The sequence below is a fragment of the Macrobrachium nipponense genome, chromosome 1, assembly GCF_015104395.2.
Source record: "Macrobrachium nipponense isolate FS-2020 chromosome 1, ASM1510439v2, whole genome shotgun sequence".
Taxonomy (NCBI): domain Eukaryota; kingdom Metazoa; phylum Arthropoda; class Malacostraca; order Decapoda; family Palaemonidae; genus Macrobrachium; species Macrobrachium nipponense.
Genome location: NC_087200.1, coordinates 35218038 through 35237843, shown reverse-complemented (window position 1 = coordinate 35237843; position 19806 = coordinate 35218038). Strand labels below are relative to the sequence as shown.

The 19806-nt window shown below is 37.6% G+C and overlaps 1 protein-coding gene across 8 annotated transcripts in view; it reads right to left on the bottom strand.

Annotated features, from left to right (window-relative positions):
* LOC135219230 (FACT complex subunit spt16-like) overlaps positions 1–19806 on the bottom strand; it is a 231369-nt gene that overhangs the window by 57245 nt on the left and 154318 nt on the right. For all 8 annotated transcript variants that reach the window (XM_064255818.1, XM_064255819.1, XM_064255821.1 and 5 more), the window contains exons 13-16: positions 15490–15685; positions 13053–13322; positions 8161–8272; positions 3793–3975 (exon numbers count right to left, since the gene is read on the bottom strand). In XM_064255818.1, coding sequence (XP_064111888.1) covers positions 3793–3975; positions 8161–8272; positions 13053–13322; positions 15490–15685 — 761 coding nt within the window. The remainder of the gene's footprint in view (positions 1–3792; positions 3976–8160; positions 8273–13052; positions 13323–15489; positions 15686–19806) is intronic.

Sequence of the window (19806 nt, the reverse complement as noted above, 5' to 3'; positions counted from 1 at the left end):
ACCTAGGGACATTACCTACCAGGTAGCCAATGATACAACTCCGCATGTGCCTCAACCTGGAGACTCAAAGAATACTTGAACACATGCTCAATGTACCACCAGACACGGATCGGAGTGTGGATGAGCTCTTGTTGAATATTCTCCATGAACACATCACAAACCTGTGGAATGAAGATCTAAGATGCAGGGACCTGCTTTCCTGCAAATAGAGGGAAGGGGAGAGCTTCATTAATTTCTACATCCGACTGAAGCATGTAGCAGAGGAATCGACGTCTGTCCTGGCCATTTTGCTGTGTGTAAAGAAACTCAGCTGAAGATGATCATTATCATGGGTGTTAGGGATGGGGAGCTCACTCAGAAACTCATTGCCCCAGATGCTGCAGCCTCACTGGCCACCATGGTCAATGAATGTCGCTCCTATGAGGCCACAAGGACAGCCACCACCGCCATACGTGCCCCTACTTCTAAATTGTGTGCCTCCTCCACTTATAAAAAAACGAAAGGACATGGCATAGGAGTGCTACCTTGCACCTAACCCTTAACAAGGACACTTCATGCCCTTCCTGCATAAGGAAGCACAGCTCAGCAGAAAAGTGCCCAACCACTGACAGTGTATGTAGAAACTGTGGCCAAGTGGGACAATATGACAAGTACTGCTGACAACAGATAAACGCCAAGCAGGATGGTCAGTCCAATGCCACGCCCCCTTCTAGCAAGCCCTCCAACTGTTGGAAGGTCTAGACCCTTTTTTCAACAACTTACTCCTACCCGTCACCCATATCCATTGCCCTCACCTACAGGGGTGGTGAGACATTGAAGATAATGATGTTGCCTGACACAGGAGCTGATGTATCAGTGCTGGACACACAGCACTTTGAACTTCTTCACAATCCCAGGCCTGAGCTATAACCTCCTGCCATGTCAGTGACCCTCACGGCAGATGGGTCAAAGATGACACCGACTCTATACTCTGTTTTTTTCCATCTGTCCATCCGCCTGTGGTGGTTGCGGATGGCAACACTGCGTCGCGGCCTTTAAATAGTTATGCTATGTGAAAGTTTTAGGCAAATAAAAGGATATCTGGGTGTACATTTGCAGCTGAAAAGTGTTTTAATAATTTACTGTATGGAAATTACACTGTTAATATTCGAAATAGGATATTATTTAAAGCCCAGGACGCAGTGTTACCATGTGCAAACACCACAGGCGGATGGACAGATGGAAAAAAAGAGTAGAGTTACTTTAAGGCCACCATGCCCCTGGCCAAACAGTCCTGCCCCGCCACGATTCAAGTCCACAAAGGTATTCAATGCCACTCCTGTCCTATGCTTTCTGTGGCCCATCCTACAGGTCACCCATGTTAATCGATGTAGGGAGCTACCCCTGCTTTCTTACAACCTTCCAGGACGTGCTTGTGTCTAAGGGAAACCTTAAAGCAGCTCCACTGAGGCTGATGGCAAACCCTCCCATGGAAATCCACCATTCACCATCTATACCACACGGCAGATCCCCTACAGCTTCCGTGAATCTGTCCGGAATGAGCTACACTCCATGGTTCAGCAGGGAATCATTAAGCCTCGTGGAAATGAGCCATCAGAATGGTGCCACCCTCTAGTTGATGTCCCTAAGGCCAAGGGAGTTCGCATCCCGGTGGACCTCACTAAACTGAACGCACAAGTCTCCTGTACGCACAAGTCTCCTGTCCAGCCCACGCCCTTAGCTGCTGTCTGTGCCGTCAACTCCTCAGCAAAGTTCTTGACCACTGCAGATGCTCTACAGGGCTACTAGCAGATGGAACTAGCAGAGGAAGACCGCCACCTCACCACCTTTATTAAGCCTTATGCACGCTTCCAGCATTGGCGGGGACCTATGGGCTTCGCTACCACAGGTGATGCCTATTATTAACGCAATGATCTAGCTCTCCAAGGCATGAAGAAGTGTGTCAGGGTTGTCAGTGACATTCTCATCTTTGACGATGACCTATTGACACATACCACATGATTCATGAACTACTCACTGATGCTGCAAAAATGGCATAACTCTCAACAGTAAACAGTTCACAGTGGCAGAGACCAGAGTGAATTTCTGTGGATTCACTCTTTCTACAGAAGGAATTGCTGCTGATCCCGGACAAGTTGCTACTCTGCAAGATTTCCCTACACCGTCCAACCTGACAGAGCTATGTTTCTTCATGGGATTAATAAATCAGCTAGCAGAGTTTACCCAAAATATCGCCCTGACTGCACACACCCTTTGCCCACTCATGAGCCTTGCCAGGGCTTGCATCTCAGCCAACAGCAGCAGCCTCTCCACAATGATGATCATCCATTGAGACCCTTCAAGTCTGTATCGGCGGACTTCTGAGTAGCTGGGAAGTCCTTTCTTGTAGCTGCTGACTGCCTCTCCAGCTGGCCTGTGATTGTCCCTTGCAAGGGCAGCACTACTGCCTCCTCAATTATAAAGCACTTCTGCCGCAACTTCAGAGATTTGGGCGTTCTCTTGCGCCTATGCATTGACGGAAGACCTGAGTTTACCAGCAAAGAATTCTCCAACTTCACAGAACGTTGGGGTATACACCACATAACCTCGTCGCTACACTACCCACAGTCTAATGAACACACCGAGGCCACCGTCAAGGCTGTCAAGCACTTGATCCCCAAAACAGCCCTTATGGGAAACATCGACTGAGAGGCCTTAGATTGTGGCCTCCTCAAGTTGCTCTCCTGCCCTGGCACTGCATGGTCCCCCTCTCCGTAAATTTGTGCTTGCCCATCCTCAATCGTTCTAGGAAGATTGGCAAGAAAAGGCCCATGACTGTGACTGCCGAGCCGGTGACGAAGCTGCTCAGGTGCAGCACAACTATGATGCCGATGGCCTGCCCCGCCCCTGCCCAGGACCTGACAACCAACCAATGGGACACAGCTGGGACTGTTATGGGTGGCGCACAATAACGTGTGTATGAGATCTACCTCCCAAGTGGTTGAGTGATATGTCGGAACTGTTGCTTCCTATATCCAGTGGCCAGCCCCGATCATGTTCCCAACTCTGATCTCCCTGTGGTCCCTAGCCTAAGCACGGAAAAGCCGTCAATTCCCTCTAAAGCCCCTCACAGGTCTCCAAGATTAAACAGGCCTACATAGCGTGCAAACCCCTTATGTGCCACTTATGCAACTTGATCCCTGAATTCAAAATATCTCTTTGAATGCAAAAGGGGGAGGGGAGGTGTGGAATAATGTATATCTACTATGCATAAGCTTTCCATTTATTCACAATTGTCTACTGTAAATTCATCCGCATGTGTTGCACTGTCTGCACTCTGCATGTGTACTCTCCCTGCTGCTCTTGGTGCAAACTACATGCCCTGCAAAGCCTCTGTACATATTTACCTTTTGCCGCATGGAATAAAGAAAACAATGACCCGGGATATTATTTCTCCCATCCTACAATCTTTTGTCTTCAAATGAAAAACATCACCACCTGTCACCAGACATATTTGACAGCTTTGCCTTCAGCTTCTCCAATAGTTAACAAACGATAAAGGAAAGCTTATTTGTTTAATTGAAACATATATCACAAATGAATTTTGTAAATAGTAGTTTTATTATTATTATTATTATTATATTTAATCTTATTACTATTCAAAAATTAGTACTTATTTCTGTATATAAAATAGTAAATCCATCAAATAAACTTCAGCACCTGACATTCAATTGCACATTATCTAGATATATAGCAAAAAATTTTAAAAGTCTTCCACATAACATTTACATTTATAGATTAGAAAAATTTTACCTTTTCAGTGAAACTTTTGAAGGCTGATGTGAGCTTGTGACGTAATTCTCTCTCTGCCTGTTCTGCTGACAAGTCATCACGATCATGCATATGTTGATTCTTTCCTAAATCGGTTGTAATTTCACCAACTTCAGTGTAGAATTGGACATCAAGATGCTTCTTTTTACCAAACATGATAGCATGCTGAAGAGAAGAAAAAATGTCTAAATCTTATGTGAAAATGTGGTGCAAGTTATGATGCTACCCTTTATTTATAATGCTTTATTTCTAGTTGTAATTAAAGGAAGTATATTTCTTGCTTTCTACCTCACTAATAAAGTATTGAGGTACAAAGTTTGACTGGCGATCCTGTAAATTTGTAAAACCACACTTAAAACCTATTAATTTTCTTTCAATGTAATATGGTAAGCTTGTAAATATGTAAACTAAAATCTGCTAACTCTTGAATAAAAAGGACATCCTTTTTGTCACCTATCCTGACAGACAATGATCCCCAGAGAGAAGCAAAGCATCAAGACCAAGAAAACAGATGGATGACTGAAGAATGCAGGGCTCTGGAGTCCCACAGCAGCCCTGCTGCAAATAATTATATGCCTCTCTCATTCAACCATGTACAGTCAGCCAATGAAGAATTGGCATAGTTTCTTAATTCATTGTTCGTTATGGAAATATTGCCATATGCAGGTGCCAGATTATTTACTTAACAATAAATATTTCCTTTCAAAGGTGCTATACTTGAAATATATTACATTAGAACCGAGTATACTTATTCCACGTATCAAAGATAATTATTTTGCAAAGTAAGGAAATATACCGATGGGTCCACGAATTCTAATCTTATCCTCAACTCTAGCTTCTTGACAGCATAAACATTTTGGAGTTGGCTTTGCTGCCACTCGAGTCTTGACCCAACGTATTGTACCGCACTGGGTTGTCATTTTGTCTCCTACAGCCGATAAATAATACTTTAAGGCGTCAACATTCTTTAATAGCAATGTTTAATTAAACTAATTTTGTCCTTTGATCAATAAAATAATTTGCATGACACACATAGTGGGCCTAAATTTGACTTCTGATTTTCACACATGATTAGCCTAGGTCTATTATCATCAGTATACACTCTTGGATAGGAAATATGAATGAATATTTATATTGACAATATCTATATTAACCTGCTTTATTAGATTATTCCCATTATTCTTTTTTTATTGGGCATGTTCTCCTTTTTCCTTATGCTTTTCATAATTTTTTAACAGACTTAGCTATTCAAAGTCAAAAAGCAATAATAAAAAAATGAAACTAATATAATTTATTCTTTTTTTTTTATCATCCTGTTTTATCTGGACATGTTGGAAAGCTCTGGGAGGGAAAACTGACAAATACATTAAGAAAGGCTTACTTTTATCAAAGTTTTCTTGGGTCGATCTTTCTGTAGCTCTTCATTTCCTCTAAACAGAAATTAATTAAAATTAGTTTCACGTATACCTAGACCTACTACCATAAGCATATTATAAGTGGCTGAAAAGATAAGAAATACGAAAGGTGGCGTTTTCGTTAAAGTCTGTCAGATTTTTTTCCCCCCCCAATAAAAACCTACTGCTTTAATCAGGGGTTTGCTCTTTGACAGCCACAACAATCATACAGGGTGGAACGAGTGTATGCACATATTTTGGGGAATGAAAGGTAAAGTATCTCAAAACAGAAAATATTTTATAAACATGCATTAAGGCTTCCGTTTCGGTGAGGGGAATTTTAAAATAATTGGATGGAGTTCGTAGCGAGAAGTCGGATTGAGGCGCCTGCGATGTGGAGGGGAGCGGAGGTGCCGTATAGGAGTGATGGAGGGATTAGGCCGATGATAATAAAGTATCTCCCAATAAAATGTATTCTTCTTTAGGTTTTGAAGAAAAAAAAAATGCATGCATCATTGAACCTATTTCCCTTCCTATCCGTGGTATTCACTGGACACCAATAAAAACAAAACAAAAAGAGTAAGCCTAACCGAATCTCTCGTCCATCAAAGGTAAGTTTGCTTATTCATCAGACACCTTTCAAAAATTTCAAGTGTATTTTTAAAAATCTCTTCCTCTCTCTCTCTAAACTATTCATCAAACACCAGTCATAGGCATGGAGGTGGTCATGATTCCGGGTTCAGCAATATCATGACGAGACACTAGAATTCAACATTCACAAATGAATGTTGCTCAGCAACAATTACACCACTGTATTGTCTTGCTCTCTTGTGGTGCTCCGTGGAGTTCCACCTCTAGGCCCATGTTCTAAACTTTGCCATTCTCTAAACAATTTGATTCATCTATGTATGATTCTCTCCGGGATATTAAGCTTTCTTGATATCTCTCTAACAGGAACTTGCACCGAATGCAGTGCAATAATTGTCTCTTGCGCAATGAGGGATGTTTCTTAGACTGATAAATGACACACTGACATTTGATTCTTGCGCACACAGCAACATCAAAAGCAATAGAGTGAGGTCGCATGGTTCAATGTTAGGTTATAATTTTTTTTTTTTTTAATTTGATAGCACTTTGTGAGTTTCCAACTTAATATTGAAATGAAAATGTAAAGACTATGTTTATACAATACTACTAGTGACAGGTGTCTCCTATCTATTTGTTAATGTATATTAGTGGTTGTGATAAGACGTTTTTATATCGCTTCATTTCGTTCACGTCAATTTTGCAATAAGGAAAATAGTTTTACAAAATAACATAACACGATGTTCTAAAGATATCAGTGACTGTTTTTAAGGTCATTACATAAGATTTCTGCCATCTTTGACAAGAAAAACAGATTAATAAGGCATGAATCGTGTGTCAGGCAGGTGAACAAAAAATTATGAAACCTTGCCACCACTAGTTTGAGCATGTGTACCATCCCACTATAACACTATGTAACATTTTGCTGGCTGGGACAACTTTTCACAAAAGTGAGCTGTCAGTATGCTATTGAATGTTTTTTATGTACAACCAATCAGTTAGTTGAGGTCAGAATGGTCTTCATGATAAACTATGTTCAGTTTGTTATGCAGAACTTTACAAGTAGTATTATCACATCTGGCCTAAAAGGATTGTTCTATATATATATATATATATATATATATATATATAGATATATTAGATATATCTATATATATATTAATATATATATATATCTTATATATATAAAACTAACATTTTAGAATACAACCGCATCAAACAACTCTTCAACTGACAGTCTGCAAACTACTAATCCTAAAGCAAGATAAGCCTCCCATTTTAGTACCACTACACGTAAAATCAATAGACCATCACTGTTTGGTCAAGATAAAACAAACAATATGGCTAACAAAGGCATCCATTATAAAAATACATGAAAATTTCCCTAGTACCAAAAATGCTTGAGTTACAGACAAGGTTATTGTTTCAAGACAATAATTCTGTTCTTATTTTACTTAAATCATAACTTTCAATTTACAAACAACAGCAAAACAGAACGAGACCTAGAGTCACAGGTTCCGATAAGTGTAAATACAGTAAGCCTTACAAAGTTTACATCAATAATACAATAATTATTAACAAATAGTCCATTTTTAATAATTAACCCTCTCGTGATCTGATGCCGTGTAGCGCGTCAAATTTTTCTGTAAGTGTACAGATGGCGCGCTAGGCCCGTCATATTAGGTTATTTTAGGAAGGAAAGAAAGAAAAAGAAAGAAAAAAAAAAGCGTCATCATAGAAAACGTAGTTGATGCCATTGGGTCAACCAGATGATGAATCTTGAAGAAAACGCAAACCTGACGCTGCTAGCTCACTTAGCTGCGATAAAAAATGTCAACACAAGTAGGTCGGAAATTCTGAAAATTGCACTCCGTAAAATATTGTTTTTAAATTAATTACAGTTCATTCGCAAACACATTTATGGCAAAATTATTGCTTCCACGTGAAAGATCAAACATTTCTACACAATTTAGGTATAAAACAAACTCCCCAAACCTAATTATCACATTTTTCATGATTATTTCCAAAAAATATCTACGATTTTTTTAAAAATTTCACATTCATCACATCATTTTTATTATTTCTAAGCTTTGTAAAGATGTTCTGATTGCTCTAGGAAATAATTCAATCATTTACTGACATAACAACACTAACCAGAAGCATATATCAGTTATATTTTGGATGTACTGAATTTTACCAAAAAACTTTTCCATGCATCGTTCTCTTTGGCCCTGGGGATAAGTTGTGTACCTTACACCCTTATATTTTCAGTCAGTGCGCAAGAGGGTTAACTGCCAAAAGAATATGTACTGTATATTTTACAAATATTCAAGACAAATTTAAGGATGACAACAAAGCCTTATATACTAACCTTAAGATGAAAATGTAGTAAAATAATCATTTCCCCTTCACAAGGTTGAAAGAAAGCATTCTTAATGTTGTTATATAATATATCGACCTTATCACCTCGTACACTTGTATACCTGGTGAATAAAAACAAACAATTTAGATAAAGACAAAATTTCTATAACTATTTAAAACAATATTTGGAGATGTATCCCACACTACAGCTCATTAAAGGTATCTGCTCATAAATGAGAAGTGGAATTTGGAGATGAAAAAGTTGGACAGGTAGACAGAGGAGATAAAGAGAACAGGTGAAAATTTAAAGGCAGAAAGAAATGAAGCTGGGGTAAAGGGTAGATGCAAGGGTCTCTTATTAGAGTCAGTGGTGTACTGCATAAGGCCCAACAGATGTGGTGCCCCATCCCAAATGGTAAGCTTAAGTTATTTATCTATAACAATAAGGAATTTCATTAGAATATTCACACCTTAAGAACAAACAGTCAAATAGCAGCTGGAAAACATAATTTACTCTAATGCAAGAAAGGGTGTGAAAAGATAAGACACTATTCCTCAGGTTAATCACTTGTCAGGGTAGCTGTTTTAGAGAAGAGACAGAAAAAGAACATAAATATAAGTATATCTTATGTTCAACTTCTGATATATAATGTAACAGTTCATTGCATTTTTGGAAAATAAGCCGCTATCTGTTTCAACAACAAACTAATGTAGCCACTTTTGTAGGTTTGTTATCATTCTTCTCTCCTCTTGCTAAAGAGAGGAAAATATTGCTACTGAAAGGTATCTTAACATTAATTACCACTCTCAACAGTACGGCTACTACACTCGCCCTATGTCAATTCCAGCTCAGAATGGAACACTCTTGAGGTAGAGAAGGAAACAGAAAGAGGAAAAGAAGAGAGAACAGTCATCTCAATAATTTCACCTTCATACCATCAGCTAAGGACACTGGATGAGCTACACAAGTTGTTGAGCAGCCACCACCAAACCTAAGGAGCAAAAAAAAAAAAAAAAAAAAAAAAAAAAAAAAAAAAAAAAAAAAAAAAAAAAAAAAAAAAGTCCAAGGACCTATGGCAACATCCTTCGAGTAAAAGGAAATGAATGTGGTCTGGCACAGCTAAGAACCAGAATCAAAATTCTATGAACAAACTCTTCTTAAATGCTAAGGAGGAGCTTAAGCCTCTAACTTCATGAGCTCTTGCATGTGCGACACTGCCTTTAGCTATTGATGTAGTTGAATGAGGCATTCATGACTTTCTCGCAGCCAAAACGACTGACTGATTTATAAACTTTTGGCATACATGCCAAGCACTGGGGCAACTAAGGCCATTCAGCAGTGAAATGGAAATTGAGTTGGAAATTGATAATAAAAAGGTTTGAAAGGTGTAACAGGAAGAAAACTTTGCAGTGTCACTATGAATCCACTGTTATGAGACGGTGGACAGCAAGATGAAAGAAAGAGAACAAGAATGGAGGTTACTAAGAGCTGTTAGCCAAAACAAGATTGTATTCTTAGACAATTCTTTCCTGACCTGGCCTGTGCTATCAAAAAGTCTGCAACAGCCCGGTCAGAGATGTAGTCTTTTTTTAGATAAGTATGCAGTGTCCTAATAGCACATAACATTTCTTCAGGGACATTGTCAACAAACTTACAAGAAGGCACAGAAAAGGAGACAAATCTGTCATCACGAATTTAAGGGTCTTGAGTCTTTGCAACGAACTCTGGAATAAATTCGAAAGCTAAAGACTCACAACCTCTGGAGTGCTTGACATCATGAGACAAACCATGCAGTTCGCCCACCCTTTTTGGTGATCCTACAGTTAGCAAGGAGAATGCCTTGAGGGTCAAGTTTCTAGCTGTAGCTTGTTGCAGTAGTTCATAAGGAGCTCTAGTATGACTAATGAAAACCAAGTCATATCCAGTTGGGTGGTTTGAGCTCTTTAAGGAAACAGGACTGCTCAATACTCTTAATATAGATATTTCACAAGATGTAGATATATCTGTCTTTAATCTGTAGAACTAGAGCGGCCCTATAGCCTTTTATATCAAGAGACAAAAAGATGTCTTTTTTTCTGAGAAAGACTAGAAAGTCAGCTATTTGTTGAATACAAGTTCCAAGTTAGCTAAGGGAAGAAGTTCCTCATCTTTCCTTTGTCTTGAAGTCTTCCTGGTCTAGACTTGAGTACCTAATCCGTTGAGAGACAATAGTAGACTTATGGAGTTAGAACATAATTCTACTTACATCAGGATTGAACCCTGTTTTGTTAACAGGTGTAGAGTGGCTTGGTATCACAGAACTTCACTGTAATGGAACCAACTTATTGACTAACTGCAACTACTTGTGTCAAAGTCGAAGTATTTGGTTAATATTCTTCTGGACACAATCAAAATTGTAAATGAACAATGAAACAAGAACATTTTTCCTACCTGGGAAGTGTTGAAGTCTTCGGGTCAACACAAAAACTGTCAATTGACACAATAAAGGCCGTATGGGCTTGATTGAACAACTCCATTGACTAGTTATGAAGGATGTACAACTGGAAGATCATTCTCGTATGTTGATGATATGGAACGTCCGTCAATGCTACAAGGGAATGCCAGTCAGTTGCTTGTGTGACCAAATAGCATTGCAAAATGCGCTGTATGGTAGGTTGAAGGTCTGCTTCAAAAGGCAATGCACGGGCTTGTCCATGATCTATGGCTGTCTAGTCATGTACGTGTGTCCGTCACTGGCCATGAAGTCACATACATGGACAGGTGACGAGAAGCAGAAGCACAACAACTTTGTCTTAATGAGTCATGAATACTGACTGGAAGGGGAACAATGAACATAGGACCTCCAAGGAGAATGAGACAAGAACACTTTGGTTTCTTGGAAACTGGAGAAAGACGACCTCTTTCTCTACCACAAATATCTGAAGGAGCATGTCCATCATGTGCATCACAGCTGTCACTTGAAACACTTTGTAAATGTAAACAGCATCATGGCCATCGCCTGAAACACACCTGCAGATGTGAACAACAGGCGAGGAAAGCTGGACCTAGCAGGCGAACAAGACTTCAAACGAGAAGAATGTGTTGAAGGCAAACAAGAGACTTCCGAAAGAAGGGCAATGATCTAAGGTGAACGGAAGACAAACCTGTGAGAGAAAAACAATGACACATCTCTCAGGGAAACACATCGATAGATGTAAATCACATCCATGTAAATATGGAACTAAGGTGACTGAGTCACAAAAGTGAGAGCACCGAGGTAACAACGCCTAAGCTGGAAACACATCCTGGAATGTCCATGCATCAACTCTGACTGAGATGTTGCAAAATCTTCATGATTACTTCAAAATGGAGAGAATCGTTGATATCATATAATATATAATTGTTGAATCAGAGTTCAGAAGAAAAGTGAGTGTAAGAAGCATCCTTACATCTTGAATTTCAAAGAAATCAAAGGACTCGGACGAACAGGATGAAGGTTGGTTGCTCCCTCTACCCGTGTCCGAAAAAACAAGGGTAAAGATACTAGTTCAGGAATGTCCCAGAACTAATATCACTCTGGTTACCCCTCTAACTCGCCAAATCCTAGGAAATCGTGCACCTGGAGCTCTGAATTGCAGGATCTAGAAGAGCTCACGACTCAAAAACTCTATCTTTTTGACAAGGGAGAGCACCGAAATGAGGAGGAGGGTGAAAATGATCTTCATTTAACTCCTAAGCAATTGGAGGGACTCACCAGTACATGTACACGTGACGAAGAGTGAAGAACCATGACATCACACTTCAGACTACTCGTACAAAAAGAAAACATTGTGCACAAGAGCAGATTAATCATATTCAAACAAAATTGTAAAGACAAGTTTATTTCATATGACAGATATGACAACCAAAGTGATCATTGGATGATGAAAAGAACACACTACTGTCAGGAATGACTGGGTTCCAAACTCATCACAGCACTAAAGAGAATACCAAAAATGAGTGAAGTGGCAACTCCGGTAGAGGATAGCAAATGCTGAGGGGCTCTCAAGATCTAAAGCAGAACATGCCACTATCAACTTCAAGGCAAAAGGCAGGGCTGACACTGCAGAGCCTGAAAAGAAACAAACAATATACCTTCCCCCCTCAGAAAGAGAAGAAACCTTCCAGCCTGAGAGAAGGAAAAAGAAACATTCATATGTAAGGGATATGGGAGGGGAGTGAGCCATATGACTCATGGCCCCCCTCTAATAATGGAAAACCAATATGTAATGGAAAGAGACAAGTGGAAAACTCTGACTGGTCCTGAGCAAGTAGTTGGGAACAATGCAACTGGAGAACTTCTGACATCAAATTTGTATTGAGGAAGTGGAAGAACACTTCCATGTTAAGTAAGACAAAACCTTGCACATAAACCTTGTCTGCAACACGAAACCGTAATGTCTCTAAACGTCTCGAACCACACTAAATCTGAAAGACTAAAGCATTACCACACTCCCACACTAAAGCCTACTAAGTGGCAAGTTAGTAAATATATAATTGAAGAAGAAATAAAAGATTTAAATGTCTCGACACAAATGTTTCAATATATCCCATATAAGCTTTCAAACTGCAAACTAGCAAACAAAGGAACAAGATGAAGCTGGCCCCTCTCTCCCTTGAGAGAGACGGAGCAGCATTATATATAGAACAGCTGATGATGAAGCAGTAGGAATATGCCTGGAAGCACATCTGGATTCAAGTGCGGCCTGTGACTCGCTTCCACCTCAACTATATATTGGATGCCAGATGCGACAGCTTCCTTGCATTTACAATTTTTTATTGCTTTCAACCGGTTTCCAGTTGCTGCCAGAATATTTACCCTACCGTTAAGACCAAAGGTTTGTTCCGTGTATGAACAATTAGAAACATTTAGATAAACTTACCTAAAGCCATTTGTGTGTGCTTCCAGAGTACCATTAATCCTCTTCTGTACTATATTTGGACGAATATACAGATCTTTCAATTTTGGATTTGATTTGTTATTGGATGCAATGAGTGTATCCTGTTTAACAAGGTCCTCCTTTTCCTTTTCTTCTGCTTCTCTCATCTTGAACTTCTTCTGGACCTCTTTGATAAAGCGAAAAGCAGTGTTCAGATTTGAAGATGGAGCAGACAACTCTCCAGGAGCCTTAGTATTTACACTTCGGTAGGTCCTATTGGGAAAAATCAGAAATGGACCAAAATGATAATATACAAGACAAAAGCACAATTATTAAGTTCTTGAACAGCTTTTCAAAACAAGGAAAATCTAAAGTGTAACAGTTTACTTGTATAGCATACTATTTAATCCTTTACTCTAAGTTTATGACTATTTAATTGAATGATTGTCAATTTCTAACATACTATAATAGCCATTCTATTTATTTACAAGCATTTCATCTGATCAGACTGATTTTTTCATGATTAATAGCACAATCATCAAAAGAAAAGGACTGCAGTGTCATGTTTGTTTGTTTGTATAGTGTTTTTAAATTGCATGGAACCAGAGGTTATTCGGCAACGGGACCAACGGCTTTACGCGACTTCCTAACCACGTCGCGAGTCAACTTTTATAACCAGAAAAAAACTTCTCTGACCCCTCAATGGAATTCCTGAGAATCGGACTTGCAGCCACCAAGGTGGCAGACCAATACCATACCGATCACACCACTGAGGCGCTTGCAGTGTTATGTCACATGATGCAGGCTGGTGCAAGTTCCAAAGAGAAGTACACCTTCAAACTCTGGCAAAGGACATGCAAGGAATACAGATGTATGCAGGAAGAGGAAAGCTAAAAGGCACATGTTGCAAAGGCAAAGAGGGATCGAGAGGAACAGAATCAGCATATCAGCACAACAGATGAAAAAGAAAAAAAAATATTCAGGGTAAGAAAATAGCAGAGGAAAGATGGAGATGATGTAAAAAGGGGAATAATATGTATATATAAAGATGAGAACACAGAAATTAAAGTTGAAAAGAGACACTGGAGCAATTGAAGCATTTTGAAACCTACTGAGACAACAGAAATATGAACTGAATGATAATTGCAAAATAACATGATTAATAGAGAACGGAAAACCTGAAGTGGTTGCAAGGGATCCCAGAAAGATGAAAAGCAGCTGGGGAGTAAGTCACTTATGAATTATCAAAACATATACTGTAAGAACAAGACATTGGAAAGGGTGGACCCAAAGAGTAGAAACAAAGCCTCTTCCTCGTATGTAGTTTCTTGACCCATGTTTCTGTCAAGATTACATTATCTTCAGTTTTCTTCAATATCTAGGACTTCAGATTAGTTTTTTCTGACCATTTCTATATTTTCTAATTAGTCACAGATATTTCTTTTGAAGGCTACTCTATTAACAGCTTATTTCTTTTGAAGGCTATTCTATTAACAGCTTAGTCTCAAGTTGGATGAAGACATCTGTTTGATTGCAGTACTGCTAAGAATCTTGACCATTCATGAAGACGGGACAGTTTCAAAAAGTTAGAAAGCAAAATTTTTGGCTTAAATTTGGGAACTTTTTTTTTTTTTGCCTTTTCCATTATATGGCCTAAGTGCAACAAAACTTGAGCCCTCACTCTGATAATTGAGGTTTCTAATCCATCATCATCTAAGATTTTACTCATTATGAAACTATAAGATTTTGTCCTTGATGGACACCTACCCTTCAGAAAGGCCCTTCCAGGAAAGCATATTGCTATTTAACAACACAGCTGTCGTAGGAGTTCCACCTGATTATGCATCTTACCCTCAGTATGTCACAAGTTGCACCTTCCTTTAACCACATTAGGTTGTCCATGTCTGGAGAGGCATGCCAACCAACTTCACCTTCCATCAAAAATAGCAAGCACTCCAAACTGACAATTTTCCTTACACAATTAATAGAAGTTCAGCTTTTGCCCGATGCTCTGATGTGGCTGAACAAGCCAAAAAGAAAGACTACTTCACTGCTATTGCCTGTTTTTTCTTGTACCTCTCAAGCCACCCAAACTATCTTGGGTAATGGGCAGCAATTTCACACACACACACTTCTTCTTTGGGAGGAAGGGGGATGTTAATTGTCTAGAAGACTTGTCCTTTTCTTAATCAGTACACATCTCTTAAGTTCCTACTTTGAATTTTTTTTTCTAAAATATCAGTAACTCCTTTGGTCAGTTTTAAAATTACTTCATTTCTTTTACCCCAAGGTCCTCAAAATATTCCCTTACCAGTTAACTGATCAGGTACAATGCATACTTTATAAAAAAATTGTTTGCAACAATTAAAGAACTATTAAAAAATATAATTATATATGCAATCAACCACAAACAGGATCCATGAGATCCTTATTTACTTACACTTCTTTCACAAAGAGAGCTTCTGGATTTGAGAATGACCCATCACCTTTACCAATATTTGAACCAGGATGGAAGAAGTTGATACGTAGGTAAGTGTAGTCTCCCTCTACACTCTGAGAGATATTCTTGATCATTGAGATATGAAACGGAACTGGCATACCATATATGGGGAGAATTACAGTCTCGTATTTACGATCTGAAATATGAAATTAAAGAAACGAAGATAAAAAATGTAATTACATATATATATTTCTAATACAAATCCATCACTTCTATGAGCTTATATAAAAATACTTCCATATACTTCAGTCCACACTGCAAAACCATGCAGTGGATATTACTTGTGGTCTCTCACATGCTACTGTTAAATGGTTGTAACTAAGCAACATCATTGTGATTTAATGTAGTTACAAAAAAAATTCAGTTAATGCAAACTTAACACCAATCTCTCCTTAATATCAATAGCTATTCTTTAAATGAAAATGAAAAGCATTTATCACAAAATTCAGGTAAACCAAATTAGTCTGGAAGTTGAAAGAATATTTTCATGAGTTCAGTGATATGTTATTTCACATCCTACAAGAGAACTGCCTTTTCACCTTATAACAGAAGAGGTTAAGTGAAGGTGAATCTCGATACAATAAAACCAAATGAAATATGGGAAATGATAGCATTTAATACCAAGTGATGTGTAACAAATAATGGCTGACAAGTTTTCTTCTGATGGTGAGTGAAGCATTTTGGCCCATTGCAGATGTAGTAAGGAAGGGGGATAATTCCAAGTAATTGGTTTATGAAACAAATGAAACCATTCAACTTTCCTAAAATAACTGTACCAGCAAATATAAAAACAAAACACCTCCTGCTCTATTTAAAAATTATACAGGTCACATAAAGGAGTGCAGTTTGATTTTACATGTAATAAAATGTTCTGCACAATTAACAGTTTTTTGTCAAAATTTGTCCACAAGTTATACCATATCATATTAAAATTGCACCATCCTTGTCGGTGGTCTAATTAAACTCAAATCTATTCTTGCAATGACATTTAATTAAACCACTGATTCTTATGGCACTCGTATGAAAGATTAAGAATTGCAAATCCCTGATGCGCTGCTTTTCCCATGTGGGAAACACTGGTGTAATTATACTCACTTATAATTTTACACAAGGTGAAAAGAAGAAAGATAAAAGTGAAAAGAAGAAAGATAAAGTGAAAAGAAGAAAGATAAAGTGAAAAGAAGAAAGATAAAGTAACAAAAGTTGGGCAAACAAACTTGTTAAAATGGCATGGATGAGAACTAAAAATAAACAAATGAGTAACCTCTAGGTTTTTTTTGCTGCATTATGAAAATTTTTTTTGTTCAGTTTCACAAAAAAATAAAATCAAGATGTATTTTGAAACCTTACATCGTTATGCAAATCTATCCTTGGAAAAAAAGTACAAACGCAGATTTAACCCTTAAACGCCGAAGCGCTAAAAAAAAAAATGTCTCCCGTGTGCCGGAGACGTTTCAGAGTGAGCGCAAAAGCGGAAAAAATATTTTTTTCAAAAAATTACAGCGCGCTTAATTTTGAAGATTAAGAGTTCATTTTTGGCTCCTTTTTTTGTCATTGCCTGAAGTTTAGTATGCAACCATCAGAAATGAAAAAAATTATCATTATCATATATAAATAATGCGATATATGATAGCGCAAAAACGAAATTTCATATATAATTATATCTGTGCGCAAAACGGATAAAGTTAACAAGTTACTTTTTTTTTCGTTGTAATGTACACTAAATTGCGATCATTTTGGTATATAACACATTGTAAAACGATAAAAGCAACACAGAGAAAATATTATCACAAAATAATGCATGAATTCGTAACGAGCGGACGTAAACAAATATTTTTTTCAAAAATTCACCATAAATCTAGATATTGTCCTAGAGACTTCCAATTTCTTTCAAAATGAAGACAAATGATTGAATATTACTATACTGTAAGAATATTAGCTTACAAATGCAGTTTTCGACCATATCTGACGAGTTAAATTTGACCGAATGTCGAATTTTTTTTATATATTTTTTTTTATATGCAATTATTTTGCAAATAAGAAAAGCTACAACTTTCAAATATTTTTCGTTTTATTCTACATGAAATTGCGCACATTTTCATATATAAAACTCTATGAAATGCCTAATATGAAACGGAGCAAATATTCCGAGAATGGGACTTACGCATTTCGGAGATTTGTGGCGGAGAATCCGCGCGCAGAGGGAAGGAAAATTTTTTTTTTTAAATTCACCATAAAATTAAATATTGTGCTAGAGACTTCGAATTTGTTTCACGATGAAGATAAATGACTAAATATTACTAGACTGTAAGAGTTTTATCTTACAATTGCGTTTTTCGACCATTTCGGTCGAGTCAAATTTGACCGAACGTGGTTTTTTTTCTATTTATCGTGATTTATATGCAAATATTTCAAAAATGAGAAAAGCTACAACCTTCAACTATTTTTTGTTGTATTATACATGAAATTGCGCACATTTTCATATATAACACTTTATGTAACGGCTAATTTAAAATGGTGCAAACATTACCACAATCGCACGTATGATTTTTTCGGAAGAGTTACTGCGCGGACGTAAAGAATATGTTATTTTTTTCATAAATTCACCATAAATTGAAATATTGTGCTAGAGACTTCTAATTTGTTGCAAAATGAAGGTAAATGCTTGAATATTACTAGAATATAAGCGTTTTAGCTTACAATTGCGTTTTTCGACCATTTCGGTAGTCAAAATTGACCAAAGGTTGAAAATTTGTCACTTATCATTTTTTATATGAAAATATTTCAAAATTAATAAAAGCTACAACCATGGGTTGTTTTTAGTTGTATTGTGCATAAAATTGCGCACATTTTCATATATAAAACTTTATGTAACGGCTAATTTAAAATGGTGCAAACATTACCACAATCGCATGTATGATTTTTTTCGGAAGAGTTACCGCGCGGATGTAAGGAAAAAGTTTTTTCATAAATTCACCATAAATCGAAATATTGTGCTAGAGACTTCCAATTAGTTGCAAAATTAAGTTAAATGATTGAATATTACTAAAATATAAGTGTTTTAGCTTACAATTGCGTTTTTCGACCATTTCAGTAGAGTCAAAGTTGACCGAAGGTTGAAATTTTGGCACTTATCGTTATTTATATGAAAATATCTCAAAACTGATAAAAGCTACAATCATGAGTATTTTTTTGTTGTATTTTACATAAAAATGCGCACATTTTCATATATAATACTCCATGTAACGGCTAATTTAAAATGGTAAAAAAATTATGTCAAAGTGACGAAATAATTTCAGAGATGTGTCACAGATACTTTTTAGTGCGGCAAGAAAGAAATTCGCGCTTGCGCGCCTGCGTAACGATTGTAAACAAAACAACACCTTGATTCGTGAACTCCCAGCATCCCCCAAGGCGCGTGATTCAAGAGTTTTCGGCTGGTAGGCCTAAAAGTATTTTTCCGCGAATTTTAAAAAAAACTTTTGTATGTCGACGTAAAATACGTCCAGTCGGCACCCGAGACAAAAAATGTTGACGTAAAATACGTCCAGTCGGCGTTTAAGGGTTAACAAAGAATCAAAATCATGAAATTTTCTAGATATGAATTTCATAGCGTAAGAAATCTACTTCTTTCATGTTATACCTTCTAAAACTATACACTTCAATTATAGACACTAAAAAATGTTATAAAGTCAAAGTTAACCTAGGGAAAATAAAAGTAATGGAATATAAAATTTAGGTCAGAGGCCAAGAGCTGTGACCTATGAGGTAAGTCAGTGCTGAGTGAAATTGAGACTAAATGACAATTTTAATCAATTTATATTTTTCATAACTAAAACACCTGAGGTCTTGACATGAGGATAATCTTCCAGTGCCAGCTGGCAATACGGTAAAATGAATGAAAAAAACTTGCCTGTCCAGGGACTATTGGCATCTGCTCATGGGGTATTTGGTAGTTCCCACAATGCCTTGGGCATCCCATGAACTCACCAGTTACTCTTCCTACCCAGTTTTGACTATCAGAGGGATGGTTCGAGGTGGGCCTTTATATATTAAGACCTCAGGTTTGTTCATTATGAAAAATACAAGTGGATCAAAAATTTGTCATTTTATGGATTTTCCTCTCTCTTCACGTTGTTGTTACTCGGAGTTGTCATAAAACAAGTATGTCCTTAAATGAGGAGTACCTGTATTGTATTCTCGGACACTTCTTTCTTGACCTGGCCTGTATTTGCAAAAAGCCTTCAGCATCCAGGG